Genomic DNA, 14,618 nt, shown 5'->3' on the forward strand with positions numbered 1-14,618 from the left:
AGATTTTGAGCCAAAACCTCCTTCCATCAGTGAGAGCTTTGAATGGTTGACCGAATACTTATTTTCCACAATAATTTACAAATAAATTCTTTAGAATCACTACAATGTGAATTCCTGGATTTTTTTTTCAAATTCTGTCTCTCACAGTTGAAGTGTACCTATGATGAAAATTACAGACCTCTGTCATCATTTTAAGTGGGAGAACTTGCACAATCGGTGGATGACTAAATACTTTTTTTGCCCCACTGTATGTCAGACAGACAAAGGCTTGCAGAGATATTCCAACCTATATTTGTATTCACTGTGCTGCTGCAAGGAAGAAACACCTGCTTATTTTTATTTGACAATTCCAAACAATGACATCAAACGATGTCCCTCAGGGTTCGCCACCTTTCATGAGCTTTAAAACCCTGTTGGAATGCATTCTTGTCTTCTTTTCATTGGTAGGGAATATGTCACTTCGTGTTTAGCTGCTTTTAGTCATTCAGCTTTGAATTGTTGGGGGGGGAAAAACAAATACCGAACGCAAGAGTTCAGTAACCTCAGATATATTCCTCGGATTAATTTTCATCACATTTAGGTTGAAATCAAATGTTGAGTCTAAATAAAATTAAATGTTAAATATAAATCTTAAAGATGAATCTGTGTTGAATCTAAACCTAAATGTGAGCACTAAATGGTAAATGTGAGCACTAAATGTTAAATCTAAATGTGAAAGCTAAATCTCTCGCCAAGTGTAAAGACGAATATTTATAGGATGTCAATATTCCACCAAACAGACCCTCTCAGCCACAAAACCACACCCACAGAAACTCCTACACCTCTCTTACTGCGGAAGCAGGAAACATGACGGATGCTTAATGACACATAATGCCAACAAAGTTGCATATTTTTTACAAAAGTTAGCTCCAAGCATGTGATTGTGCATGGTGTGTTGCATAAAGACCATTAAACACTCAAACACGTTGACGCTGCACTTTGACAATGACTGGAATGTCTCCTAATATAGACTGAGGCATTCAGTTTGCATGCACACACCTACCCTATTTTCCGGACCATAAGGCGCACCGGATTATAAGGCGCACTGCCGACGAATGGTCTATTTTAGATCTTTTTTCATATATAAGGCGCACCAGAGTCCCTAAGGAGTCATATTTGCTGGTGGTGGCCATGATTGTAAACAATGTGAGGATGTGAGGAGCTCCACAACCCTTGCAAGGCTTTTTTATTAGCGACCAAAAGTTGCGAACTTTATCGTGGATGTTTTCTACTAAATCCTCTCAGCAAAAATATGGCAATATCGCGAAATGCTCAAGTATGACACATAGAATGGACCTGCTATCCCCGTTTAAATAAGAAAATCTCATTTCAGTAGGCCTTTAAAGTCCTTTTAAATGACGCTGAGGCTCGCCCATCAACCGGACAGTGGTGCTGTGACGAGCAAGAAGATGAAAAAATAAGCATATTAAAATCCAAACAAACCTCTGACCAAACACTGACTTCATACTCACTTAAATCATATTCACACAAATAAGCTCACAATCAAGACATATCTTTTAGAACTGATCCAAAGCGAGCGTGTCAGCGGCAAATTTATACGACAGTGACCACGTAGTTTACAGCGATAGTACAGTTCATGTGACACAATCATGAAGTAAGATGAAATGATGAAAGTCACATACGAATAGAAATAGGTGTATTCATGCACACTGCATGCCTCGGTGTAATTAGAAGTAATTCCATTCATTGTCAAACACGGAAGTGCAGTGTCAACATGTCATTACTTTGTCATTAAACATCTGTTATGTTTCCTTTGAAGTTAAACTAATAACTCCTATCATGTTTTGGCTATGGTGAGAATTTATATCCATTTTGAAGAAGGCGAACCACCAAGTTTGAGTAAATAGTGGTATTTAATTTTGAGCATATACGACAAGGTCTCTTAGTTTGCTATTCGCAGGTGGATTGGAATGCACAAGTGATAGCCCTATACCTGAGAAGAGACTACCCGTCTGCTCAAAGCCAAGTTTTGAAGACACTTACACATGAACATGTCCTTACATGGTCAGGTGGTGTTCTTCTGAATTAATCAGATGCAGGAAGAAGGAATATAATACTGTGGTTTGGTCTCTCCAGGTTAGAAGTGCCTCATTTTTTTTTTTTTACTTAACCTTCTCCTGGTACTGCAGTTATAAATAATTACGCTGACTTGTAATAAAGCAACTTTTTGTTCTCCAACGTCTCTTTTGATCCAAGTCGGTGACAAGACCAGAAACACACTTCACCTTCTTCCACAGTAACAAAAATGTAGGAATGTCCTCAGTGCAGAGATGTGGGCGTGGCTTTGTGAAATATTGACATCCTATAAATATTCTTCTTTAAACCTGACGAGAGATTTAGCACTTACATTTAGTTTTAACATTGATTTTTAGATTTGGGTTTATTTTTTACATATTGCTTTATATAGAACACCTAGATTCTTATTGAGTATTTAGGTTTCGATTTAACAGATTTATACTTAACATACAGATTAATATTTAAGATTAGTGTTTAGATACGTAGATATAATATTTAGAGACAGTTTTTACTTTCAACTTAAATGTGATGAAAATGAGCTTAGTCTGAGAAATGTGATTTAAATCTGAGAAATATATCTGCTAAAAAGTGTGACTTTTACATTCGGCACCCCGTACAGTTGTTCACTTGAATGTTATATGATCGCCGAGCCCTGCAGGTTTGGCGACATCTGGTGGCGGATAACATGAAAAACGACCATACGCCCAAACAAACTGAATAAAATTAAATATTACACCATCAAATCAACACGTAAAAATATTTCTAAAATTTATGAAAAGTCTATAAAACTACATTAAAGCGATAAGGCAGTATTTTCTTGCAAATATTGTAGTTAATGAATTATCTTCTAACAATCATTTGAGGTCAAAACGACTGCGATTAAAATAACTACTTGTTAAAACCAAAAATGTAGATTTATGTCAGGTTTTAGTGTGATATGTGATCATAAGTTATTCTTTACGGGGTGTCACCGAAGTGCATGGTCCACAACTTTTTAAGGAAAACGTCAATGCAGTACTTCTTGTGCGAGCTATATATACTTTTTTTTTTTCCCCAAAAAATATAATATAAATAATTTTGATATCAAACGGACAAGAGTTGAAGGGGTTTATTAATAAAATGAATGTTAAACTTAATATAACATGTATTCAGGAAACACATGGCTCAAGCCAAATTTGAACTTTATAGTAAAAGGATATACTCCAAAACCAGTGAAGTTGGCACGTTGTGTAAATCATAAATAAAAATAGAATCCAATAATTTTCAAATCCTTTTCAACCTGTATTCATTTGAATAGACTATAAACACAAGATATTTGATGTTCGAACTGGTAAAATTTGTAATTTTTTGCAAATATTAGTTCAATTGGAATTTGATGCCTGCAACGCGTTTCAAAAAAAGCTGGCACAAGTGCCAAAAAGACTGAGGAAGTTGATGAATGATCATCAAACACTTATTTGGAACATCCCACAGGTGAACAGGCTAATTGGGAACAGCTGGATGCCATGATTGGGTATACAAGCAGCTTCCATGAAATGCTCAGTCATTTACAAAACAAGGATGGGGCGAGGGTCACCACTTTGTGAACAAATGCATGAGCAAATTGTCAAACAGTTTAAGACCAACATTTCTCAACAGGACAAATGTTGCAATTAATTTAAGGATTTCGCCATCTACGGTCTGTAATATCATCATAAGGTTCAAAGAATCTGGAGCTGTAAGTAAGCGATGATATTACAGACATTCGATCCTTCAGGCGGTACTGCATCAAAAAGCGACATTGGTGTGTAAAGGATATCACACATGGGTTATGGAACACTTCAGAAAACTACTATCAGTAACTAAAGGTGGCTGCTACATCTGTAAGTGCAAGTTAAAACTGTACTATGCAAAGCGAAAAGCCATTTATCCACAACACCCAGAAACGCTGCTGCCTTTGCTTGGCCCCGAGATGGACTGATGCAAAGTGGAAAATTGTTCTGTGGTCTGATGAGTCCACATTTCAAATTGTTTTTGAAAACTGTGGACAACGTGCCCTCTGGAACAAGAAGGAAAAGAACCATCTGGACAGTTATAGGCTCAAAGTTGAAAAGCCAGCATCTGTGATGGCATGGGGGTGTATTAGTGCCCAAGGCATGGCTAACTTACACATCTGTGAAGGCCCCATTAATGCTGAAAAGGTCCATACAGGTTTTGGAGCAACATATATTGCCATTCAAGCAACGTTGGCACCCCTGCTTATTTCACCAAGGCAATGCAAAGCCACAAGTTACAACAGTGTGTTTTCATAGTAAGAGTGCGGGTACTAGGCTGGCCTGCCTGTAGTCCAGACCCGTCTCTCATTGAAATTGTGTGGTGCATTATGACCCCGCACTGTTGAACATTTTAAGCTGTACATCAAGCAAGAATGGGAAATAATTCCACCTCAAAAGCTTCAAAAATTGGTCTTCTCAGTTCCCAAATGTTTACTGAGTGTTGTTAAAAGGAAAGGCCATGTAACACAGTGGTAAAAATGCCTCAGTGCTAACTTTTTTGAATTCTATTAAATTTTAAGTTAATAATAATTTCTCAGTTTGATCGTTAAATATCTCGTCTTTGCAGTCTATTCAATTGAATACAAGTTGAAAAGGATTTATTAAGGAGACTCCTCCTACCCCCACCAAGGGACTACGAGGATGTCGTAGTCGTGATGGTTTGTTTGTAGAGTCCTTTGAGACATTTGTGATTTAGGGCTATATAAATAAACATTGATTGATTGATTGATTGACAACGTGCCAACTTCACTGGTTTTGGGTTTTGTAGAAGAGGTATAAGTGTTTAAATAGTTAAGGAATATGGTTTGATTATATATGAACTGGTCAATCCACATCAATGAAGTTGTGGAGAAAAGTAAAAAAGGTGTTAAATAGAATGAATGTTTTGAGAAATAAAGATTTGGGGGTGATTGACAGGCACTGAAAGCAATAAATAATTTTATTAAATCTGCAATTGATTATGGCTGCATCATTTATCAGTCTGCTTAAAAAACATTGCTTTAGAAAATAGACAGGCTCCAATCCCAGGCATTAAGGTTATGTTACGGGTAGAAATGAATTAAAAAACGGTTAGAAATGAGGAACTCGACTGTCAGCAGTTTATTGGGCAAATTTCAAAAGTGTCCATGGAAGGACGTCCAACTCAGCAGGTACTAATTAATTACTAAGAAAAAGAAAAAAGATTAAGACTTTCAGATGGATAATAAAAGATTTATGTAAAATTAATCTTGAAAATATAGTAAACACACCACAGTGGGTGTACGACATACCAGATGTATATATATATGCAAGTAATAAAGAATAAAAGTCCAAGCCATTATTAGATCGAAATATGTTTTGAGGAAAAGTATTCAGTAGGCCCAAATATATACAGACGCATTAAAACTATAAATCATAAAAGTAGGCATTCAGCAGTTATTCCATCGGGGAATCAATAACAATTTACATTGCAGTTAATTGGGTAAAGGAAAACAAAGCAAGTAAAGTAGTCGTATGCTCGGACTGTAGTCGTACATTAATCAGCATAGTACACATAACTTCTCAAACAAGGTAGGTTTTGATGTATGAAATAGTACAGACAATCTTTAGGTTAAATAAAGCAGAAAGTGTGGTAACAGTTCTGTGGGTCCCTGCTCACGCAGGAGTTGAGGTGAACAAACCAGCAGATAAGTGTGCAAAGCAAGCAACAACTAAAACATGTTGATCACTCACAGTACAGCAGAAGTGAAAAGTATAAATAAGATACGAAAGAACTAAATAAAAAAAATGGTAACAAAAGGTAGGCAGTACAAAGTCCAGAGGAGTGTAGGAGTAATAAGAGGAGGCAATATAAATAGGAAGTAGGAAGATATCATTACTAGAATGAGGTTAGAACAGACATATCTCATTGAAATGAATAGATATCAAGATACAAGGCAGTGTGCTTGTCATCTGACAGAGAAAGCAGAGCATGTAATAATCAAGTCTAGAAAATTTAAATGAATTAAATCAATCAATCAATCAATCAATGTTTACTTATATAGCCCTAAATCACTAGTGTCTCAAAGGGCTGCACAAACCACCACGACATCCTCGGTAGGCCCACATAAGGGCAAGGAAAACTCACACCCAGTGGGACATTGGTGACAATAATGACCCAGTGGGACGTCGGTGACAATGATGACTATGAGAACCTTAGAGAGGAGGAAAGCAATGGATGTCGAGCAGGTCTAACATGATACTGTGAAAGTTCAATCCACAATGGATACAACACAGTCGCGAGAGTCCAGTCCAAACACAGCAGCGAGAGTCCCGTTCACAGCGGAGCCAGCAGGAAACCATCCCAAGGGTAGCGGACCAGCAGCGCAGAGATGTCCCCAGCCGATACACAGAGGGACATAGAAGAAAAAGAAAAGAAACGGCAGATCAACTGGTCTAAAAAGGGAGTCTATTTAAAGGCTAGAGTATACAAATGAGTTTTAAGGTGAGACTTAAATGCTTCTACTGAGGTGGCATCTCGAACTGTTACCGGGAGGGCATTCCAGAGTACTGGAGCCCGAACGGAAAATGCTCTATAGCCCGCAGACTTTTTTTGGGCTTTGGGAATCACTAATAAGCCGGAGTCCTTTGAACGCAGATTTCTTGCCGGGACATATGGTACAATACAATCGGCAAGATAAGATGGAGCTAGACCGTGTAGTATTTTATACGTAAGTAGTAAAACCTTAAAGTCACATCTTAAGTGCATAGGAAGCCAGTGCAGGTGAGCCAGTACAGGCGTAATGTGATCAAACTTTCTTGTTCTTGTCAAAAGTCTAGCAGCCGCATTTTGTACCAACTGTAATCTTTTAATGCTAGACATGGGGAGACCCGAAAATAATACGTTACAGTAGTCGAGGCGAGACGTAACAAACGCATGGATAATGATCTCAGCGTCTTTAGTGGACAGAATGGAGCGAATTTTAGCGATGTTACGGAGATGAAAGAAGGCCGTTTTAGTAACGCTTTTAATGTGTGCCTCAAAGGAGAGAGTTGGGTCGAAGATAATACCCAGATTCTTTACCGTGTCGCCTTGTTTAATTGTTTGGTTGTCAAATGTTAGAGTTGTATTATTAAATAGAGTTCGGTGTCTAGCAGGACCAATAATCAGCATTTCCGTTTTTTTGGCGTTGAGTTGCAAAAAGTTAGCGGACATCCATTGTTTAATTTCATTAAGACACGCCTCCAGCTGACTACAATCCGGCGTGTTGGTCAGCTTTAGGGGCATGTAGAGTTGGGTGTCATCAGCATAACAGTGAAAGCTAATACCGTATTTGCGTATGATGTCACCTAGCGGCAGCATGTAGATGCTGAAGAGTGCAGGGCCAAGGACCGAACCCTGGGGAACTCCACACGTTACCTTAACGTAGTCCGAGGTCACATTGTTATGGGAGACACACTGCATCCTATCAGTAAGATAAGAGTTAAACCAAGACAGGGCTAAGTCTGACATACCAATTCGTGTTTTGATACGTTCTAATAAAATATTATGATCGACGGTATCGAAAGCAGCGCTAAGATCGAGGAGCAGCAACATAGATGACGCATCAGAATCCATCGTTAGCAATAGATCATTAGTCATTTTTGCGAGGGCTGTCTCCGTGGAGTGATTTGCCCTGAAACCGGATTGAAAGGTTTCACATAGATTGTTAGACGCTAAGTGTTCATTTAACTGCTCCGCAACAATTTTTTCAAGGATTTTTGAAATAAAGGGAAGGTGAGACACCGGTCGGTAATTTACCATGAGGTCAGGATCGAGGTTAGGTCTTTTAAGAAGAGGATGAATAACCGCTTTTTTGAATGCTAGGGGAACAGTGCCCGAGGAGAGTGATAAGTTTATAATATTTAGCACTGATGGACCTAATAATACAAAAAGCTCCTTGATCAGTTTCCCAGGAAGAGGGTCAAGTAAACATGTTGTCTGTTTTATTCCATTTACACGTTGTAACAATTCCTCTAATGTTATTTCCTCAAAACGAGAGAAACTATTTTGGAGGGCAGTATCCGCCGTATATACAATCGTGTCAGTGTTAATAGAACCCTGTTGTAGCTGGGACGCATTGTCTTTAATCTCCTTTCTAATGACTTCAATTTTCTTATTAAAGAATTGCATAAAGTCATCAGCTGAGTGGGTTGAGCTACTGGAAGGAATCCCTTGTTGGGTTAGCGATGCTACCGTACTAAACAAAAATTTAGGATCGTTTTTATTACGGTGGATGAGATTTGAGTAATATTTAGCTTTAGCTAAGGTAAGCATGCGTTTATAAGTTATTAAACCATCACTCCATGCTTGATGGTGCACCTCAAGTTTAGTCGTGCGCCATTTGCGTTCCAGCTTTCTACATAATAATTTCTGAGCTCTAGTTTCTTCTGTAAACCACGGGGTGCGCTTTTTTGGAGCCTTTTTTAACTTTAGCGGTGCTATGTTATCAATGGTTTCGCGCAGGGCGTCGTTAAAGTTGTTAGTGAGGTTATCAATAGAGCCCACATACTTTGGGAATGGTGCCATTACCGAGGGCAGTAGGTCAGCAAGAGTTGTCGTTGTGGCTGTATTAATGTTGCGGCTGCTATAGCAGGTATTATTATTATTAGTTTGACGAACATGCGTCTGAACCTTGAATTTTATAAGGTAATGATCGGACAATACTTTAGTATACGGGAGTATCGTAACTTTGGAAACGGTGATGCCCCTGACAAGCACTAGGTCTATCGTATTACCGTTGCGATGCGTGGGTTCATTTATTATTTGTGTGAGACCACAGCTATCAATTACAGTCTGGAGCGCTACGCACGGTGGGTCCGATGGGGTATTCATATGGATATTAAAGTCCCCCATTATGATTATATTATCGGCGTGTGTCACTAGATCAGCAACGAACTCTGAGAATTCATTAATAAAGTCCGAATAGGGTCCTGGGGGGCGGTAGATAAAAGTAAGGTTTGTTTAGCAGTGGACGGTATATTAAGGTTAAGTTCAGAACATGTAGGGTATGAAGTAATACAGTGGTACTCAACCTTTTTTCAGTGATGTACCACCTGTGAAATTTTTTTTTAATTCAAGTACCCTCTGATCAGAGCAAAGCATTATAGGTTGAAAAAAAGAGATAAAGAAGTAAAATACAGCACTGTCATCAGTTTCTGATTCATTAAATTGTTTAACTGTGCAAAAATATTGCTCATTTGTAGTGTTCTTTCTTATAGATAGATAGATAGATAGTACTTTATTTATTCCTTTAGGAGAGTTCTTTCAGGAAAATTAAAATTCCAGCAGCAGGGTACAGAGTTGAGATCAATTTAAAAAAGTAAAAAGTAAATAATGGTTGTTTAAATGGAAACAAATTGGAGAAATATTACAATAAGAATAAAAATAAAAAGCAACAATGGGAATAAAAATATAACAGTAGGAACTAGGCAGTAGTGACCATGTTATGAAAACGTATTGCACTGTTATTGTTTTGCATCCCCTGTCATCCTAGTATCCCTACCCCCTCCCCAGAGAGGAGTTGTACAGTCTAATGGCGTGTGGGACAAAGGAGGTTTTTGAGTCTATTAGTCCTGCACTTGGGATGAAGCAGTCTAGCACTGAACAGGCTCCTTTGGCTACTGATAACTGTATGCAGAGGGTGACTGGCATCGTGTTCTTGAACTATTTGGAAAAAAAGAATACAAATAACTAAAAACTTGTTGAAAAATAAACAAAAATTTCAATTATAAATAAAGATTTCTACACATAGAAGTAATCATCAACTTAAAGTGCCCTCATTGGGGATTGTAATAGAGATCCATCTGGATTCATGAACTTAATTCTAAACATTTATTCACAAAAAAAATAAAATCTTTATCATCAATATTTATGGAACATGTCCATAAAAAATCTAGCTGTCAACACTGAATATTGCATTGTTGCATTTCTTTTCACAGTTTATGAACTTACATTTATACTTTGTTGAAGTATTAATCAATAAATACCCTATTTCCTTGACTTGCCACAGGGCATATAGTATGCGCCTGCCTTGAATTACTGCCGGGTCAAACTCGCTTCTCAAAATAATTAGCGCATGCTTAGTATTACCACCTGGTCAAACTCGTGACGTCACGAGTGACACTTCCCCTGTCATCATTTTCAAAATGGAGGAGGCTGATTTCAATATCGGTAATTTGAAATCGCATAAAGGGAAGAAGATTAAGAGCTATTTAGTAGGATTTAAGGTCCAAGCTTACATCACACTCAAATTTTTACTGCATACCTTTGGTAAGTGCCGGAGTGAGAAGAGGTTTTAAAATAATTAGCGCATGCTTACTTTTACCGCATGCCTTTGGTAAGCGCAGGAGTGAGAAGAGGTTTTAAATTAATTAGCGCCCCGGTGGCAATTCAAGGAAATACGGTATATTCATAAATGATTTTCGAATTGTTGCTATTTTTAGAATATTTTTTTAAAAAAAATCGCACTTTCTGCTTGGCATACCTTCAAGTACCCCCATTTGAGAACCGCTGAAGTAATACATACTCTTTTTTTTTTAAGAAAGAGGGTTGTGAATGTGAGTGTGAATGTTGTCAGTGTTGGCCCTGCGATGAGGTAGCGACTTGTCCAGGGTGTATGCCGCCTTCCGCCCGATTGTAGCTGAGATAGGCACCAGCGCCTCCAAAGGGGATGAGCGGTAGAAAATGGATGGATGGGTTGAAAAAAATAGAGTAGGGCAGTGGTTCTCAAATGGGGGTGCGCGTAACCCTGGGGGTACATGAAGGTATGCCAAGGGGTACGTGAGATTTTTCAAAAAATATTCTAAAAATAGCAACAATTCAAAAATCCTTTATAAATACATTTATTTAATCATATTTCAACTAAATATGAATGTAAGTTCTTAAACTGTGAAAAGAAATGCAACTGCAATATTCAGTGTTCACAGCTAGATTTTTGTGGACATGTTCCATAAATATTATGTTTAAAATATTATTTTATTGCGAAGAAATGTTTAGTATCAAGTTCATGAATCCAGATGGATCTCAATTACAATCCCCAAAGAGGGCACTTTAAGTTGATGATTACTTCTATGTGGAGAAATCTTTATTTATAATTGAATCACATGTTTATTTTTCAAAAATTGTATTTGTTATTTTTATATATTTTTTTCCAAATAGTTCAAGAAATGCCACTACAAATGAGCAATATTTAGCACTTTTATACAATTTAATAAATCAGAAACTGATGATATAGTGCTGTATTTTACTTCTTTATCTCTTTTTTCCACCAAAAATTCATTGTTCTGATTAGGGGGTACTTGAATTAAAAAAAATATTCACGGGGGTACATCACTGAAAAAATGTTGAGAACCACTGGAGTAGGGTTCCATCTTGATTCATACTCCATATCAGTAGGTGGCGGTAATACACCACCAGGTTACGATCGTCATTTGAAGAGAGAAGAAGACCGTAAGCATGTCGAAGAAGTGGCTCGTTGTCATGGGATACCGAAGTGTAGCTGCTTGTTTGTCCCCGCATTGTCTGAGGACTATTTACTGCTTTAAATGTAACATGAATAGTTAACTCGGCCGTTTTATAGGCAAACATTCTTGAAGTGGCGAGTGTGATGCTAGTTTTAACGACACGATGGCAGAAGTCCGCCAAAGTCTGCTGTTCGCTGACTGGCATCGACGCAAAGACAGCAAAGATTATTTCAGCACAATACTACAAAAGAAGAAACGAAAGATTTTTGGTATGTTGATAAAAAAAAAAAACACTCACCCGTGGAATTAAGAGTACTTTCTTTAGCGCGTGCTTCGTGATTTACAGAATTGACAGAAAAAAAAAGAACACACTATTTGTATTTCATGTTAGCAATTAGCACAGCAGCTAGTGCGAGTAGACCAAGCAGTATCGAGGCCTGTGATTGGCTCAGCCTGCGGCAGCGTTACTGTTTTGGAGCATTAGAGCGCATAGGTGACCACATGGTGGTACTTCATGTCTAAATGGCTCTGACAATGGCAACAACGTATTCAAATAGTCCAAGTTAGCTATCCAGTTGCTGATAAACTGTGCAAACTGCCAGCTGGCAATTAGCGCCACTGTACTGTATGAATATCTCCATATTGTACACTAAATTGGCCCTAGTGTGTGAATGTGACTGTTGTCTGTGTTGGCCCTGCGATGAGGTGGCGACTTGTCCAGGGTGTACGCCGCCTTCCGCCCGATTGAAGCTGAGATAGGCACCAGCTCCCCCCCGCGACCCCAAAGGGAATAAGCGGTTGAAAATGGATGGATGGATGGATGTACAGTAATGTACCACCAATTGAATTTATCCATCCATTTTCTACCGCTTATTCCCTTTGGGGTCGCGGGAGGCGCTGGTACCTATCTCAGCTACAATCGGGCAGAAGGCGGGGTACACCCTGGACAAGTCGCCACCTCATCGCAGGGCCAACACAGATAGACAGACAACACTCACATTCACACACTAGGGCCAATTTAGTGTTGCCAATCAACCTATCCCCAGGTGCATGTCTTTGGGGGTGGGAAGAAGCCGGAGTACCCGGCGGGAGCCCACGCATTCACGGGGAGGACATGCAAACTCCACACAGAAAGATCTTTAGCCCGGGATTGAACCCCAGACTACTCAGGACCTTCGTATTGTGAGGCAGACGCACTAACCCCTCTTCCACCGTGAAGCCCCAATTTAACTTAAAACTATTTAAATAAATAGATATAAATGTAGTAGGTCCCTGCTCCATTAACATCAGTTTGGGGAACCTTCGATTGGAAAACTTTGAAGATTCATGTTGTGAAGCAGGGATCCCCAAACTACGGCCCGCAGGAAGTCCCAATTTAAAAAAAACAAAAACAATTTTTTTATTTTTTAAATCTGTTCTTCCTAATCCATTTCTACCGCTTGTTACTCAGTGTCTCCTAGCCGCTCAGGCAAATCATGTCTAAAAATGCATTTTCCCCATCGATAACGTGACAATCAGCGTCAAATGCACACTCTTCCAGTCAATTAGTGTGTGAGGAATGAGATATATATATATATATATACACACACACACCACACCCCAATGCAGCCCCCCCCCAAGTCAAAAAAGTTTTCTGTTCTATAGTATCTTTAAAACACTTTTTTTTTTTGCTGACAAAGCAAGTTAGTATAATACTTACAGCCATCCATTTTCTAGCGCTTGCCTCCTTGGAGTCACGGTAACCAATGTATTTTGTTAAAAAATATGAGTTACAAACCAAAATTGTCAATCAGGTTGAACTTTGGACTCCTGGTCTTAAAGGTTATGGATGTCAGGTGAAAAAAAATAAAAAATACATGGGAATGTTTGATTGGATAAAAAGGTAGTACTGGTAAATGTGTTGCAGGTCTTCTGGAGTCTCCTCTGATGCCTCCACATGGGTTTGTGGACACGGCGCACTACAAAATCTTCCTGTCGGGCAAGAGTGGTGTTGGTAAAAGTGCTCTTGCAGCCCGTCTAGCTGGTGTGAAAATACCCAGCATGCATTACGAGACCACAGGTAGGATCCTGCACACTTCAAGGCCCTTCGTGCTGTGATCAAAATTTGAGGTTTTGTTGTTCCAAAAGGTGTTGAAACCACACAGGTTTATTGGCCAGTGAAGCTGAGAGAAAGCAGCCGGGTTCTTTTCTTTCGCTTCCAGCTGTGGGACTGTGGAGAGAACGCCTTGCGTCGATTTGATCATCTGCTCCCGGTAAGAAGCGCCTCAATGCCCAAAAAGATATTTTCAAAACATCTCTTGTCCTTCCAGTCCTGTAAGGAGCAGTTGGACGCCGTCATGCTCCTGTTCTCCTTCACAGACAGGATGTCCTTTGACCAGCTGGCTTCTCAAATCCCCAAGTGGACTCAAGCACCTGAAGGCCGAGTAGTGACTTTGGTGGTTGGAACCAAGTATCTTTTTATACGATGTAGTTACATAAGTTTAACCCTGGAACAGGCAAATCTCCCATCAATTCAATTCCTTCACTGGGATGCTTCTCAGGTTTGATCTTTTTATGCACTGCGACGTGACAGAGAAAGACGTGAGGGACTTCCAGGACACATGGAAGGTACCACTGCTACGTACAGGCGGTGAGGCCAATGATGGGCTGGACGACGTAGCGCCCATCTTGGACTGTCTGGCGGAGAACTTATGGCGTCAGGATTGTGTCACGTCTGTGCCTGCTACAGCTGGGGGACTACAAATTCCCACATAGACTTTGTTAAGACTTCAGTCCTACAGCTCCTTTCAGTTTCACAATTATTGGACTTTTCCCACAAAATGACAGGATTATGGATACCAAGAATCACCGCCCACAACCACAAGAGGGGAATATTTCTGAGTCACTAGGAAGTATTAATCCATTTTTAATCTGTCATATTATTTGTACACAATGTGTACAAGTACATTGCTATCTGATGATACATCACCAGGGTCAAAGGTTGTATTTTTTTCCCAAAATAGTGCAAACAAAGTTCATTTATAAAAAATAAAAAAAATAGATTTT

At 39.1% G+C, this 14,618-nt stretch overlaps 1 protein-coding gene across 1 annotated transcript; it reads left to right on the forward strand.

Annotated features, from left to right (window-relative positions):
- The first annotated feature begins 11,539 nt into the window (after positions 1 to 11,539).
- cplane2 (ciliogenesis and planar polarity effector 2) lies at positions 11,540 to 14,618 on the forward strand. The gene is made up of 5 exons (XM_061874622.1): positions 11,540 to 11,842; positions 13,480 to 13,632; positions 13,701 to 13,825; positions 13,883 to 14,022; positions 14,114 to 14,618. The coding sequence occupies exons 1-5, from the start codon at positions 11,737 to 11,739 to the stop codon at positions 14,325 to 14,327; spliced, it is 738 nt and encodes a 245-aa protein (XP_061730606.1). The 5' UTR covers positions 11,540 to 11,736; the 3' UTR covers positions 14,328 to 14,618.

This window comes from Nerophis ophidion, linkage group LG16 (genome assembly GCF_033978795.1).
Source record: "Nerophis ophidion isolate RoL-2023_Sa linkage group LG16, RoL_Noph_v1.0, whole genome shotgun sequence".
NCBI lineage: Eukaryota > Metazoa > Chordata > Actinopteri > Syngnathiformes > Syngnathidae > Nerophis > Nerophis ophidion.